Here is a 15,025-nt window from a genome sequence, read left to right on the forward strand (position 1 = left end):
GTGATATATTCATATATCATGAAACTGTGGTATCTGTCCTCAGGTTTATCATTATGTGAGAATCTTATATCACCCAATACTTAGAAGAAAGTCTAAAAAAACAAAAAACAGTTAAAATACATTTACACCTACATATGTTGAAGATGAAAATATAGCCTTTTACCATATTTTGTGATGTGCCTTTAACAGATTACAGAGCAGCACTTTATGAGTTTACTTCAATGTGCAGCGAAGATGACTTTAACGTCAAATAAATTTAATGAACATTTTAGATATCTTCAAATTCCGCATCAATTTTTCTAAATCATCAGAAAGTCAGCCTCCATAAGCTTTACTACCTCAGCCACTAAACTCTGCATCATGTCTGGGGATCAAGGGCAATGAAAGTTCAACTAACAGGCCAGATATATTATAATTAATGCATGGCACTTGAAATTTAATAGCCTACCAAATATTGTATCCAAGCAGTCTGTTGGAGTTACAGTTCTGCACACATGGACATTGCAATTGTGATTGCAATTCAATATTCTGTCTAATATCTGCCACTTAAATACACTATAAAAACGCAAAAGATTTTCATTTCACCGTTTTTGTAAATCTAGAAATGTTGACATTCTTTTTTCTTTAGAAAGTCTAGCAGTTAGTCACAGTAGAAATTAGACCTGGTCATATTAGGAAATCTATATACTAATGCACGTCATTTGAAATATACCGGTAAGAGCCTGCAACTCTTCAAATACTTAACAGAAAGTTTCAAAATATCTCTAAAGTTAATAAATCAGTGTAGCAGTCCAACAGCATTCAAATTAGTTTTTTTTAACCAAGCTCTCATATCAACAGCAAGCTACGGCACAAGTTATTCTTCTGAAAGATTTCAAATTCTGCTCTAATGTTAGCTGCAAGAGAAAACATGTTCCTCGACGTCCCTGCTTCTACAGACATGACACAGACTGAGGAGGTTTTCACTCTTTATTTTTATAATGACACATTTTTACCCATCATCAATCGCACAAAGGGGTGGAGAACCTGGGAGGCGACCGGTGAGTTGATGAATAAAATTAGCATACAGACTGCTGACAAATCAGAAACAACTTGCAAACTTGGTGGGCTTTGTTTCCTCAACTTAAAAAATGTGCAAAGTTGAGTAAGTATCCTTATCTGTAGAACTTTAGATATATAATTGCATACAATTATATTTGAACCTTGTTGTTGTTATAAGTAAATGTATGACTTTTCATCCTTTCAAACAATAGAATATTTAAATGTAAGTTTTTTGTTGCCATGGTTTATCACAATGCAGCTTGTGTTTTTGTTTATTATAACTTCTGTGTGTCAGCGCGTGTGTGTGTGTGTGTTGGAAAAGCACAGAGAAAAGGGAGAGAAAAGTAATTGTTGGCACCTCACTGCTCTCAAAGTTGCCCTTGGCTTTGTGCTCTTCACTGAAACCTGATCTTTTCATTCCCTGCCTCAAAAGAAGCCATTTTCTATTAGCCTCCGCTTCCTCTCACTGTTCAAAGGTGCTCTACTGTGTGCGTGTGTGTGTGTTTTTGCGTGAACGCTCGAGAGCATCTTTCTCAGTGGGGAAAGAAAAGAGCCTTTTTTTCCACCAAAGAAGAGGGCACGGCGGCAATGTCAGCGCCACTGATTAGAACTGGCCACATGAGAGGGGAGAAGGAGATGGGGAAAGCGAGGACATTTGAGCGTAAAAGGCAGGAAAGATCTTTGATGTCACCCTCCTTAGTCGCCGTTTCTCGCCTTCATGTGCTCGCGAGTGCGCACGCACACAGCAACGCGGTGGCTTACGTCCTGCTGTGATGCTGACATTTGAAAAGGTAAAGTAAGGAGAAGGGATGGGGACGAGAGGGCAGGGAAGAGAGGGAAAAAGGAGATGAGAGGGGAAGAGCAAACTGTCCGCTGCAGACGTCTATTATCTGAGAGGACGGGGCGGGATCAAGAACACAATGGTTAACTTGGTTGCAAATGTTTAGATGTATCCATGATCAGGAAATTAAGACTTACAGCTTGTTTGTGTTTCCACCGTTCGTGTTTGCACAGTTGTGTGCTTCGTCCTGACTTTAATAATTCACCATGTTTGTCTGCATTAGCGCAACAGATATTTAATTTTCTATTTTCAAGGCAGCTCTGAAGGGGAGCGGTGGGGGGGGGCCGTCAAGCTACGCTCCGAGGTTCAAACCATAAATTAAAATGTGCCTGGGCCCCCCCTTCGCCACATTTTGTCGCTCTCTATTACAGATTATTCGAAAGTGCACCACCTCTATTAAGAGGCATCTTCACCTCCTGTCTCCTGCTTCGGATTCTTTTATTCTGACAAAGAGGGCCTCTGTGGTTTAAAGGTGGAGCTCCTGCTGCTGTTTGGTGTCGCTCTGCGCTCTCTGCTGTGGGATGTGATAGCGTTGTGTGGGTGAGATGAATGTCTTGGCCTGTTTCTATCTCTGCTGATTCCCTGGCAGGCTAAATGGCCGGTGCAGCGGTGCAGTCAGAATGAATGGCTGGCCTCTGTCTTCCCCTGACAACCTCCAGCCTACCAACTGCTCTAATCCTCCACCGGGGGCCATTGATCTGGCTCTTATTGATTCTTTTTGCTTTCTTTCTTTGCCCTCCCCTCTCCTCTCTCCTCCTCTCGCTATATATCTGTTTCTCTCTCTCAGATCTTTCTGCGCTGGCCAAAAAGATCAAGCTGGAGGCGATGGCGGGTTACCATAGTAGTCAGCAACATAGTGGGCCAAACGGAGAGAACGGTGACCACAACCCTGGTCTGGGTAAGCTGTAACTTTCTTTTCTTTTCTTTTTTTTCTTATCTGCCCACAAACACACACACACGCCCACCCGTGTGTGCAAAATGTGTAATTACGGCTGTATAACACGTTTCTCAGTTGTTGTCGATACACACCTGTCATACCCCGTCAATACAAATTGAGCAGCTGTGGCGCCGCTGAATTGAGCTGATTAAGGCCAGGATGTGACATCGCCTCTCCTCTTTGTTTCCTTTGATGAAACAGTAGAAAGCAAAGCAGTTCAGCTAGGTGCCAGTTCTACTGATAAAAATTAGGTTGTCCAAACAGCTAGAAATTACAAAGCAAGTTCTGCTTCTTACTGACCTTGTGATATTCAGCATGATTCAGTTGTGTTTTGTGAAAGTATAGATTCTCCAGTTGACAGGCTCAAGTTTTATGGCAACAAATCATTCCTATGTATTAATCATCACACCAAGAGCATGTCGACTCTAATAACTGAGAGGCAGAGGCCTGTGAGAGTCACACAGTAAGATGAACCTGAGTAAAAGTACCACAGAATGAACCCGGGGTCAAGTTAACTGAACATTGTTTGTCTTTGAACGGTTTTTTACATTGGTGGCGGAAAAACCTGATTGTCATCCGTCTTTTTGACGGATCACTATTCACATAGCTGACCACTTGGTGCAGACTCGCAGACATTTTTGACTTTACACACAGAGTAGATCATAAAAGTAACAAAATCACTCAATCAATTAAAACAAATTGATAACTTGGACTGCATTGAATGTATCTTGTTTTTGAGGAGCTCAGCACGTTGGAGAGTTATTGACAGGAGCGCCTCAGGTGCAGCTGAATCACTGCTATGGGATTTCCTTCCACTAAAGCAGGGGCTTGTGGGATCATGAAACCCCACATTCAGAGAGTCTTGCCAACTTCTGATCACTTCAGTTGAAGAAATATTGCCTGTTTTGAAAAATTTGGCTGAAGCGGTACTTATCAGTGTGGCAGAAGAGCCCTGGTTCGTCCTATAGATCAACATCAACAACCTTCAGCTGGTAAGCTAAAGAGTGCAATGTTGGCGTTTGCAAAGGAGCCAATCCAGGAGCATCATTTATATTCTTTGGCATCGATTGGCCAAAGATCAAGCAATGAAAATGTAATTGTTTCTTTACTGTCTGCTTAGTGGACAGTAAAGGAAAACAGTAGAGGGTCTCAAGTGTTCACGCCAGCTTGATTACCAATTGAACGACTCAATGTAAACTGATCTGTTTCCAATATCTTGAAGATGTGAATACTAAAAATAGTTTCATTAAAATCGGGAACTTTGAGAGTCATTGCTTCTAACTTCAGAGATTTCCACAAGCTTAAAAAATTTGGTATTGCTTTATCAGTGTGACAAAAGCAAACAGAGTGGTGAAATGTTGTACTTTCTAAACTTTTTTTTTCTTATTTCTTAAACTACAAAACCTAATAGGCTACTGAGAAAAACAAATGTATTTTACATTGGAACGTATTTACATTTTATACTTTCCCATCTGTATTTTGTTTCTTCAATGACTGGATGCAGACTCAGCCAAAAACAAATTAAAGACATATAGTCTTGCCAGGACTTTTTCAATGTCAGGACTTAGTACCTGCCCATACTATCATAAGTGCCAATACTTGCTTTAATGACCGTCGAGTTACTGTACTTGACAAGCCAGCAAACTGACCTGACCTAAACCTTAGTGAGAAACTGTGGGCTATTGTTAAAAGGAAGATGAGAGACACCAGAACCCACAACGCAGGCATGATAAAGGTCACTGATGAAAAAACTTGAGCTTCCTTAGGAAGTCACCAGAGCCACAGACTGATCACTTTTATGCTGCATTTACACAGTAATTCATACTAAAGAAGCCCATTCCAAGTACTGACTGCATGGTTATTATACAGCCTACTGAAATACCTTTCAGTAGGCTGAAACTTTTGTCAAAAAAAATCCTTTTTTGATCTAATATATATAATATTTAATTTTTTTGGGATGCACAATATATCAGCACTAACATTGATATCGGCCAATATTTTTTAACATATCGGAATTTGTCCAATAAATAAAACTGAGTCAATATGAACAACCAATATTTATTTTTATTTTGTTGCCCTCTGCCTCTGGGCTCTTTTTTTCTTAGTGGTGTCAAAATGATAGTGAAATATATCAATTATCAACCATATCAGCAACATTAATATCGGACAACAATATCGGCCCAAATTTTCATAATGGTGCATCCCTACTACTTTTCCATGAGCTCTACATCGTTCAAGCCATAAGATTCACAGCATATAAACATGCTGTCAGTGTTAAACATTCTCGCTGTAGGCAACGTTTGATATAGCATTGATTTATTCTGGCAGCTGAAGTGTAATAAAACAGAATTTAACTTTATTTTAGAGCTTAGTAAATAGTATTGTAGGGCTGAAAAGATTAATGGGATTAATCATGATGACTCGATTACTGAAATAATTGTCAACTAATTTACTAATCAATAAATTGCTAACTGGAGAATACAAATCCAAAAGAAAGTTGTTTGCTGAAAAGACAACTTATTTAAAGCAGAAGTTAAGCCAAAACTGTACAAGAAAATATATACACATTTTGTATTTACGATTAATACGCCTTTGTGTGTAAATAAGTTATACCCAAAACTCCTCCACTGTCATAGTTTTAGCTTCGCCTGATTCAAATTCACTAAAGGAATGCTTTGTTATTGCATTTTAAGCAATAGCTATTTGTTTATTTGCATTTATATATTTTAATTCATTTCTAATATTGTGTAAACAATTACTACAATAATAATTAGTTACAATCCTATGCTAATCTATAGTCATGCAATGCACATAATGGGAATCACTTAATTATGGATCTCCTCCCTTTGGCTGCTGATGACGTCTCACTCATATGTTATTAGAGCATTTCCCTTAACTGCTCTCAGGCCTCGCTTTGATACGAGGGGTCGTAGCGGCAAAAGTGGACAGAAGCGAGTCTGGGTGATATTGAGATGAATAAGATGAGAGGCCGAAGCCAAATCAATAGTCTTCTCTAATTCACCATCCTGAATGCAAACGACAAACGCTAGACAATCGATGGCGTGACGGGCACGTGCACGTGCACACACGCGCTCACGCAAACAGCTCAGGTTCACCGCGCCCCCGCTGCTATCGACAGGTTAAAGCGACATCAGTGTGTTTAGACAGATGACAGGGCTTACGGAGGTCTGTGCGGAATATGCTATTAACCTGGGACATGCACACCTAGCATGTGGAGCACACCGTGAAGCTTCAGGAGAAACATGCACAGAACCAAAAAACAAAACTGAAATTCTCCCGTTTTTCAAAAATTACATTAGCATCAAGGTCTCTCTCTTCATCTGAAGCGCTTTCCTCCTCGCGCCCTGACGATAAACACCGCCGGCATTAAGCTTTGTTTACCACTGTATACACTCGGTTACGACTGCCAGCATCTGTGTGCAGTTTGGTGGCTTGGTTACCACCAGCCATTATAAACCTGTAAAGCTTAATCACCGTTAATGATAGAGTCAAGTGGAAACACACACAAACACGCATGCACGCAGACTAAAAACGGTGTGTGTTTTTTTTCCGTACCGCCACCCACAGCCTTATGGGAAGGATGGGCCCCTACCAGCGCTCCAACCACTACAAAGGCCATCTCAGATTACACACACGCACACTCGCACAACTGCTGAGTGGGACACCTTATGGGCTGCAGAAGAGCAGAGAGAAGCCATTTCTGCATTTAACAAGATCTTCTGGGAAATTTACAGTAACTGTTTGTTTACAGTAATGGTTTGTTTGGATAAACATAAGAGAAGCAGTTTGACTTTTGATGTTTTCTAATGAAACATGGGGAGAGAAAGTGTGGGGGGCAGAATGAGAGCGCAAATGAAATTTTAGTTGGTTGTGGGTTTGGACGGAGGGGCTGAAGTGAGCTCTGGGCTCCAAACCGAGGCTTAATATTTGGCTGCGAGTTGATTGTCAGAGCATCTGGTTATTCAGCTCCATTCAGACAGATCTTTTGTTTGGATTAGTTTATGGACTGGGCAAGTGACAGACTAATCTGCCAAAATGCACAAAGCACTACACATATGTCTAGCGAGGCTAACTCAAAAAGTCAACACCTTATGCTTTAAAGCCTACTTTGCCTGCTTTTTTTTCCGTGTCGTTTGCTTTTTTGTGTCTGTCTTTCTGTAACTTTTTTTTTTTTTTTGCTTCCTCTAGTTCTATTATTTGTGACAATTGTGCGGAATAGAGTCCAAGATTTTTTCTTTTGTGTTTATAATTACCCAGCATGCATTGCTGGCCCAGCACCAAGACTGCCATCAGCTTCTTTTGTTCTACTTCCTCCCCGTGTTTCTTTTGTTTTTGTTTTTCTCCTTTTATTAAATGATAAATATTTATGTCATTTTCTCTCTCCTGCTCCCCCCCCACTCAACAGGATTGTTTGTTTCATGAATAGAGGGACTGAAACAACCCACTGGGGTGCTGTTGAGAGGAAGGATTTTGTTTTGAGATAGTGGAGGCTTGTCCTAAAGAGAGGATTGTGAGCAGCAGATTGGGAGAGATAACAAGAGCTGAGTTTCAACTACTAAAAATGTATTGAATCATTTAGGGTTGAGCGATATGGAAAAATGAAAAATAGCATCGTAATTTTTTTAGTTGTAAATTCCAGATGTTTTACAATTCCCTTATATAAAATGTTCAAAAAGTATTTAAAGCCCTAATAGATTTGAGCCACCACTCAGGTAAAGTCTGCTCTTGCTACGAATAAGAAAATCTTTTACTATCAATACTGATTACAAATTTATCAAAGATCCATTTCTAATTTCAGCGTTAGCATTAATGTTATTAGTAATGGTATCAGTAGATGTCATGTTTTTCATCATTTTATCAATCAGCACACTCTGAATATTTTCTGATTTATAAACCTTTCAAAGGCAAATGATATCCTGCAGCCTGAACACACTTTGCACCCAGGATTGTGACTATTGTGTTTTTATGAGCTGATAGAATATTATAAAGTGTTTTATTTAAATTTAAAGAACACTTTTTGAAGTTCAGAAAGCATTATAGAAAGGTGGGAGGCCAAAGTATCCATCTAGTTCTCTACAAACATGGCCTATGTGAAATAAATAGCAAGGAAAAAGCCACTGTTAATTGGCTTAACGATTGTTGCACTCCATTAATCTATTAATACTACCATGTATTAATACCATGTTCCTGAAGGCAGCATTCTTCTGTTAAAACAATGTGGTGGAAACGTCATGCTATGGGGAAACATTTCTTCACTAGAGACTGAGAAGCAAAAACGCTTGTTGAGGTGGCACAGCAAAGACTTGAGACTGGGTCAAAGGTTAACGTTTAGGATAAAAGCTGACTGCGAGTGCTCTAATGACTTAGATCGAAGCACATACATGTATCAGAATGTATCTGAACACAAGTTTGAATCTGTGGCATGACTGGAAAATTACACTCTATATCCAGTCTGATTTTGTTTGAGCAACAGCAGCAGTTTCACAACGAACAAAACATGTAATCATATATGTGCAACATGGTTAAAATGTTGGAAGAGACATGACCAAAAGACACTTGTGGTAATAATTGTTCTGAACGGCAATTCTCCAGTTTTGACTCACAAAGACTGAAAACAAATGCTCACACTTTTTCAATCTTTTTTGCAAAATGTTTTGACAACGATAATCATTGTATTATTATTATTATTATTATTATTATTATTATTATTATTATTATTATTATTATTATTATTATTATTATTATTATTATCCTTTCAGATTATGGTCCTGTAGTACTTTGAGTTGGTCTCATTTGAAATCTCAATGAGCAAATGAACTTTGTTCATTGTTATCAAAAGAGAAAAAGTTCAAGGGGCGCGAATGCTTTCGCGAGCCACTGCAACTTATCCTTTAATACGCTCTCTAGCCGGCCTGGTACAAATATTTTCAGCTACTTGTTAAATATTGTTAGGAATACATGACCTGAAATAACTTTATGTCATGATCCTACTAATGATTTCAAGTTAAAAAGGAACGTTTTCACGTTGATTGCACGGACGTTGCAGCCTTGATGGCTTTTAAAAATGACAATGAGGAAGGACAGAGATACAGAGTTGTTTTACTGCAGTCTTCTTCTTTTTCTTTCTTCTTCAGTTTTGGACCAGTTGCCCTTCATGATGATGTCACATCCTCTGATTCCTGGCAGCCTGGCGCCAGCCTCTGTTTCCATGGCAATGGGCCAGATGAACCGACTGAGCACGCTGGCCAGCATGGCCAACGTGGCGCAACTCCACGCCAACCCACCTGCCAGGGCTCCCACCTCTGTCATTAAGGTGAGCCCAGATGCCCATCAACCTCTCAGACTTCGATGGTTAATGGCTTGTGGTCTGATCTGAGAAACCGACATAGAAATTGTTGCACTTCGAAATATTTTAGGTACTCGAATAAACTGCAGCTTTCTTAACCCTTCATCTCATGTTTTACTTTAAAGATTGGAGTTCTTTTGTTGTAGAAGTCTCTAAGGGCCGAGTCCTTAGGGCGTTATTACAGCATCAGTTACAGGAACATGCCTCTGATTTCACAGTTTTAACAATGCAGACTCTTATTTTTATGACTGGGTCCCAAAGAGAGTTTAGAGCAAGCTTTTCCTGTAAACATCGCGGAGAGTTTTAAAGCCTTTCCTCTGTGCAAAAATAAATTTCTTTAGTGGTTTGCGGGATGCTTTGGCCCTGTAATATTGTGAAATAAAACAAAGCTAATTTCAGCTATAGATCAGTTGGCAGAAACTCCAGCCTTTCCGGAAACCAATTCTGACTGATAATCAACAAATAAAAATTATGTTACGTGGTTATGCATGTTTTTGTGTTTTTCTTACTTTCCCAAGTCATGGCAGTTTTATGTTGTAGTGTTATTATGCCTTACATAAAAAACAATTTTCTAGGTTAACAATATTTCAGGCAGCCCAAATTTCTTCCCTTCCTTTTGTCGTCCCAACGTCTGAATATCAAGCGTGAGTCACGCTTCGTTCACCTGCAAGCTTTTCATGTTTTGTTGTTTGCTAGGAGCGAGTACAGGACACTCCTTCCCCTTCTCCTTCTCTGGAAGAAGCTCAGATGTCATCCAATCACAGCAGCAGCGTGTCCAGTTCACCGCTACATAACGAGCGCACCGCAGAAACAACACGTACGTACTCACCTGTGTTACCGGCTGCAGCGTTCAACTTAAGAGTTGCTTGAGTCTCAAGTGTGAGCCAAGCTTCTTCCTGTCACATGTCAAAGTGTCCCTGGGCAAGGCACTTAAACCCTAGCTGCCTACTGACCTGCGTATCCGCGTATAAACGTGTGTGCATTTGTGAGGAAAAGCACTTTTTAAGTTCAGTTTGTTTACATCTGATCTTTGCGATTGGTCAAATTAAACACAATAATAGTTTTTACTTTTTACTTGATTTGATTAGCATCTATCACTTTTAAAGTACCAACATGATCTGATGCAACCTGCCTAATCACAGGAACAAAGTTATGTTTCAGGTTTAGCTATCAAACAGAATTGATTTATCTTTCATTTAAAAGGTCAAGAGGGTAAATTGTATAGCAGCTCCAGCATTTGTATATGCTCACATGTAGCTATTGGGGTGTTTGTGTTTTTTTGTTTGGGGACAACACCATTTTAGTTTTAACATGAATTATTTAAATGCCTTAATTTATCTAAAACAACAACAGCTGCAAGTCCTTTTACAATGACGAAAGGTTTCAACCGATATCTCTTCTTTTTCCTCATTCTCATAATATACCTTCAGATCAACTTCATGACGGCCTGTCGTCGGGTCACAGCGTTCTGGGTCACTCTCCTGGCATGGTGCAGGGCGCCAGAGAGACAGATGGGACGCCAATGGATTACAACAAGGAGAACAAGAGAAATCACACCGACAGGGGTAATACAAATAATAATAATGCATTTATGCAACCAGACTTGTGGTGCAGCAATTTTGGATCTGAATATTTCATTTACTTTTAAATCCGTGATTTTTAAACATCTTGCTCTGCTGGTAATGTATTCTCTCACACGTTAACCTTGGTTCGCCCGGCAGCTCTCTTCTGATTTCTAAGAATTTCTTCTCAGAGTCAATGATTTAGCAGTCATAATGAGAAATGATTAGTTTTAGGAAGAATCCATCGACTTTTTCCAAATGTTGCCAATACCGAGCAGCAAACCTTAGACTTCCTAGCCGACCTGTTGTTCTCATTGAATTCAAACAGCTGTGCCAGGCGTACACGCTTCTTTGTCGTTACTTATTTCAGGGGAAAGGGTTTTGTCATTTACTAAGTAAGAGATTGATAAGAATAAAAAGGCCTCACCCTTTCTCCCCACTCCCTCTCCTCCTCTTCTTCTCTGTCAAGGCCCCCCCTTGGCGCGCAAAGACAAATAATTCTGCAAAACAGGACTCTATTAGACCAGGAAGCGGCGCTACATTAGCGAGCCATTTGCCAGGGCTGCGGCCTAACGAGCCGGGCGGCCTCCCGTGCTCTCAGCCGGACCTCATCTGCATAACGACCGTCTCTCTGTCGTTAGGGGCCCGCGTTGCAACGTCAGTTGTTTGGTTCTCTCTGTCAGGGAGGTTTGCATTAGCTTAATGAGGACTGCTCAAGGACAAACAGTCAGCAGAAATTTACAGCGAGAGAACAAGCGGAGGCAGATGGAGACTTGTTTGCATGTGGATATTTCTTTTCACGGGTGCAGATACTTTCTAATGCCGAATCACATTATTCACTAATTGAATCTAAAAAAATAAAAAATAAAAATCACAATGGCTTCATAGGTAGGGATTCAGATGCTGTCATGTAGCTGCAAACGTATCGACAAAAGCAGCGACGGCACAAGAACGCGGATGCCACGCACGGCACATCGCATTTGGGCGATTGATTTTCAATTGATTTTTTTTTTTTCCCGTCATGCAAATGAAACGCGTGTACATTTGGTGGATTGCGAGCTTTTGTGTTTGACCTAGAACATCACAGGATGGGTTCGGCGTGGATTGAACCGCGTTTCAAAGGGCTCCTCGGCGCTGTCATTCTGTCAATCCGTTGTATAATAATCTGCGCGTGTGAGAGAGACAGTTTTGGCTGTGTGTGCTGTTTTCAGTGGTCTTTGAACAACGCATCCATCCAGCAAAGATCAGAGGCCATCCCTGACACCTCACTCCCATTAACCAAACATCAGCAGAATTTCAGTCTCTCTCTCTTTCTCTTTCTCTGCCCCCTCCTTGCCTTTCTGTTCTCTTCCGCTGACTGGCAGTCTTCATGTTGTGAAGTTCATTAGCCCTGGGGACAGGTGGAGAGGAATGGGAGAGTAGGGGGGGAGAGAGAGACGAACTTGGGAGAAAAGAGAAAAACAGACAATGACCTTGGTTAGGGAGATAGGTAAATGATCAAACAAGCTGGCAGATGTGTGTGTGTGTGAGTGTGAGTGGGGTAAAGTAGGCGTAAAACAGTAACTCAATAAAGGATCAGTCACATCCAAGGAGCCGAGGGAGCCCACGCTGCTGACTGTGCACTTCAGCGGCTACAAATGTGTGCGTGTCTGAATGTGAGCCACGGGAGTGTAGTTGGATGCCCTCCGCTGAGCTCGCCAGCACCTGCTAATTACCTTTCTCTACAGAGCAATGCTTTTAGTGAGAAGCAGAGAGAAAGCGGAGAAGCGGGCGGAGGGGACGGGCGGGGAGAGGAGCGCCTTGCTTCTCGTATGCGAAACACCTTGAACGTGACAGTTGCCAAGACGCGAGGCCGCGGCAGAGAGGGAAGAGGTGGGCGGGTCTGGAGCCGAAGATGCTGTGGTCAGCTAAGTGGAGAAAACACCCTCATTTGTCACAGACGGAGAAAAGTGCCAGATATCGCATCGCACGTCCGTGGCCCCCCGTCACCGCTCCGATAACTGCCCGCCCCGGCTCCCGGGACGTCTCTGTCCTCAGTGGCTCGGATGACAGTAAAGTGAGCAACCGGCTGATTCATAGGGAACAAAAAAGAAAAAATAAATAAATGCAGAAAATAGCTAATCTTCATATCCCCCCCACCCCTGTTCTCTGTCACCAAAAGGGATCGCACAGTTCTCAGGTTTACAAACAGATGGTCATCCATAATGCAGGTTCTTAGCTGCTTTTATGGGACGTGTCAAGCTGTGATGCATTATCAGCAGGCAGGATGCCATCTAATAAAGGGCAGACGGGTTTTTAAAACCCTAAAAACAGAACTTCTGTGCATGCGCGGCTGAAGTTGCATGCGGTAATTAGAGTAAACACCCTTTGTTCAGGGGGCTTGACATGTTGGTGGAAAATTAAGTCACAGAGTGCTTTGAGTTCGTGTTTCTCTTTAATTACACATTCGTGCAGTTATCGATCCTTCTGCAGATAGTACGCAAATGTAACTGCCAAAATGCTTGCGGGCAGAATGTCACACTAATTACTAAAATTTGTACTTGCATTAAGGAAAATGTGAAGATTAATACAAAGGACAGAGGGATCGTTTAAGAAAAGCTGATGCCTGGGATTCTGGGAACAGTAACCTGTTGGGGTCAATATCATTTATATTGTTTATTATTTGTTTATCTTGCTATGTTAGGCCTTAGTCTCCTACATGCAATCCTCTCATCAGTTATTGTCACCCATGGTAAAAGTGAGTAAAGAAGCTTTAAAACATGTCACACTGAAGACTTTTGAAAAATGAAAATTTCATTGAGAGTATATGTTGGTTTTTTTGTACAAATTACATTTGCCACAGCTATTTGCAGCCCTAAGAATCTTTATGACACAAACTAACTCATTTTTTAAAAACTTTATTTAGAAAATAGTAATTAATGACTACATGGAAAACAGGTCCTACATTCGCATCCACTTTTAAAAATGATTCTTCCTCTTCTAAAAAATGACCTCTTTAATCATGATTTTCAGATCCGCTCCAAATAATCAAGCTTTTCTGCTTGGCTTTTGAGCCTGAGCGAATTATTATATTATTAATCTCATGAGAGTACTGTGATTTAATTATTTTTTCTCATCTCTGTGTTGTGAATTCTTACCGATACGTTCATACGGATTTGACTCTGTTTTATTTGTGGCGCTTTTATTGCTTTTTGGTATAAAGTTGCCTTGGCTTGTCACAACAGAAAAATGTACAGTTTGATATTGTGGATTTTAAATAGAACAATATGATGTGACCAAGCGAGAGTAAGGTTTTCGGTGACAAAAAAACAAATCGAGGTGAGTCTCAAACACAGATTGAAGATGTGGAGAAGCACCTCATGCCCACTGTTTGGTGTGGTGGAGGAGGTGTGATGATGTGGGCCTCGTTTATCAGGAACCCCCGTTAGAATGCATTGCTCCTTCTTGAAATACATATTAAATAATAAAAATCAGACAGAAACTGAAATTTCCAAAACTTGTTGACAAATCAACACAGAAATAATGACTGTGTAAAAGAAGTTGACTTATTTCTTATTGTTTTAATAAGAAATTTGATGTTTTTATTTTATTTTATTTTGTTTTTCTGTGAGATTATGGCATTGAGGGAAAACAAAAATCCATTTATTTCCAGATCTTGTACACAGACAAGATATGTCTTCAACCATAAGAAAGTCAGGTAATGATTACTTTATAAGAGGATCAAATCAGCTTGGCGTGTTAGTCAGGAGTGAATCAGCCTCACCGACTAGACATCAAACCGTTTCTCTGCCCTCCAGACAACAGCTCCTCGGCTGCGCAGACGACCAGGGAGAGCGGTGACAGACAAGTCTTCCAGAAAGCCCTGTTGGCCAGGGAGGGCTGCGAGAGGCTTTCTTACCCCGCAGGACAGAAGCTCCCAGCAGGTCTCCACCACACTCCCTTCATCTTCCCGGAAGGCCTGTCCTCCATAGAGACCCTGCTCACGAACATCCAGGTGAGCCTCTGCTGCGGCTTTGTTATTATGGCACCGCTGAGATGAATAGGAAGGGAGATGAGCCACTCTCTGGGATTTCCTGAAATCGTAAATAGCAGATGAGAAAGACATTTAGGATACGCTGTAATTGGGTTTGGGCGTGTGCTGACCTGCTTCTCAGATTGTACATGTCTTTGTTATCGAGGAGTTACAATGAACAGAAAGCCATTCTTTTGTTTGGTTTTCTCTGTATGCGTGTGCGTGTGTGTGGGGGTGTGTGGGCGTGTAGGGGTGTGTGTGTGTG

At 40.9% G+C, this 15,025-nt stretch overlaps 1 protein-coding gene across 2 annotated transcripts in view; it reads left to right on the forward strand.

Annotated features, from left to right (window-relative positions):
• dachc (dachshund c) overlaps positions 1 to 15,025 on the forward strand; it is a 32,413-nt gene that overhangs the window by 12,330 nt on the left and 5,058 nt on the right. For both annotated transcript variants that reach the window (XM_032553979.1, XM_032553980.1), the window contains exons 3-7: positions 2,670 to 2,780; positions 8,975 to 9,153; positions 9,883 to 10,003; positions 10,617 to 10,751; positions 14,546 to 14,742. In XM_032553979.1, the coding sequence (XP_032409870.1) occupies positions 2,670 to 2,780; positions 8,975 to 9,153; positions 9,883 to 10,003; positions 10,617 to 10,751; positions 14,546 to 14,742 (743 nt within the window). The remainder of the gene's footprint in view (positions 1 to 2,669; positions 2,781 to 8,974; positions 9,154 to 9,882; positions 10,004 to 10,616; positions 10,752 to 14,545; positions 14,743 to 15,025) is intronic.

This window comes from Xiphophorus hellerii, chromosome 22 (genome assembly GCF_003331165.1).
Source record: "Xiphophorus hellerii strain 12219 chromosome 22, Xiphophorus_hellerii-4.1, whole genome shotgun sequence".
NCBI lineage: Eukaryota > Metazoa > Chordata > Actinopteri > Cyprinodontiformes > Poeciliidae > Xiphophorus > Xiphophorus hellerii.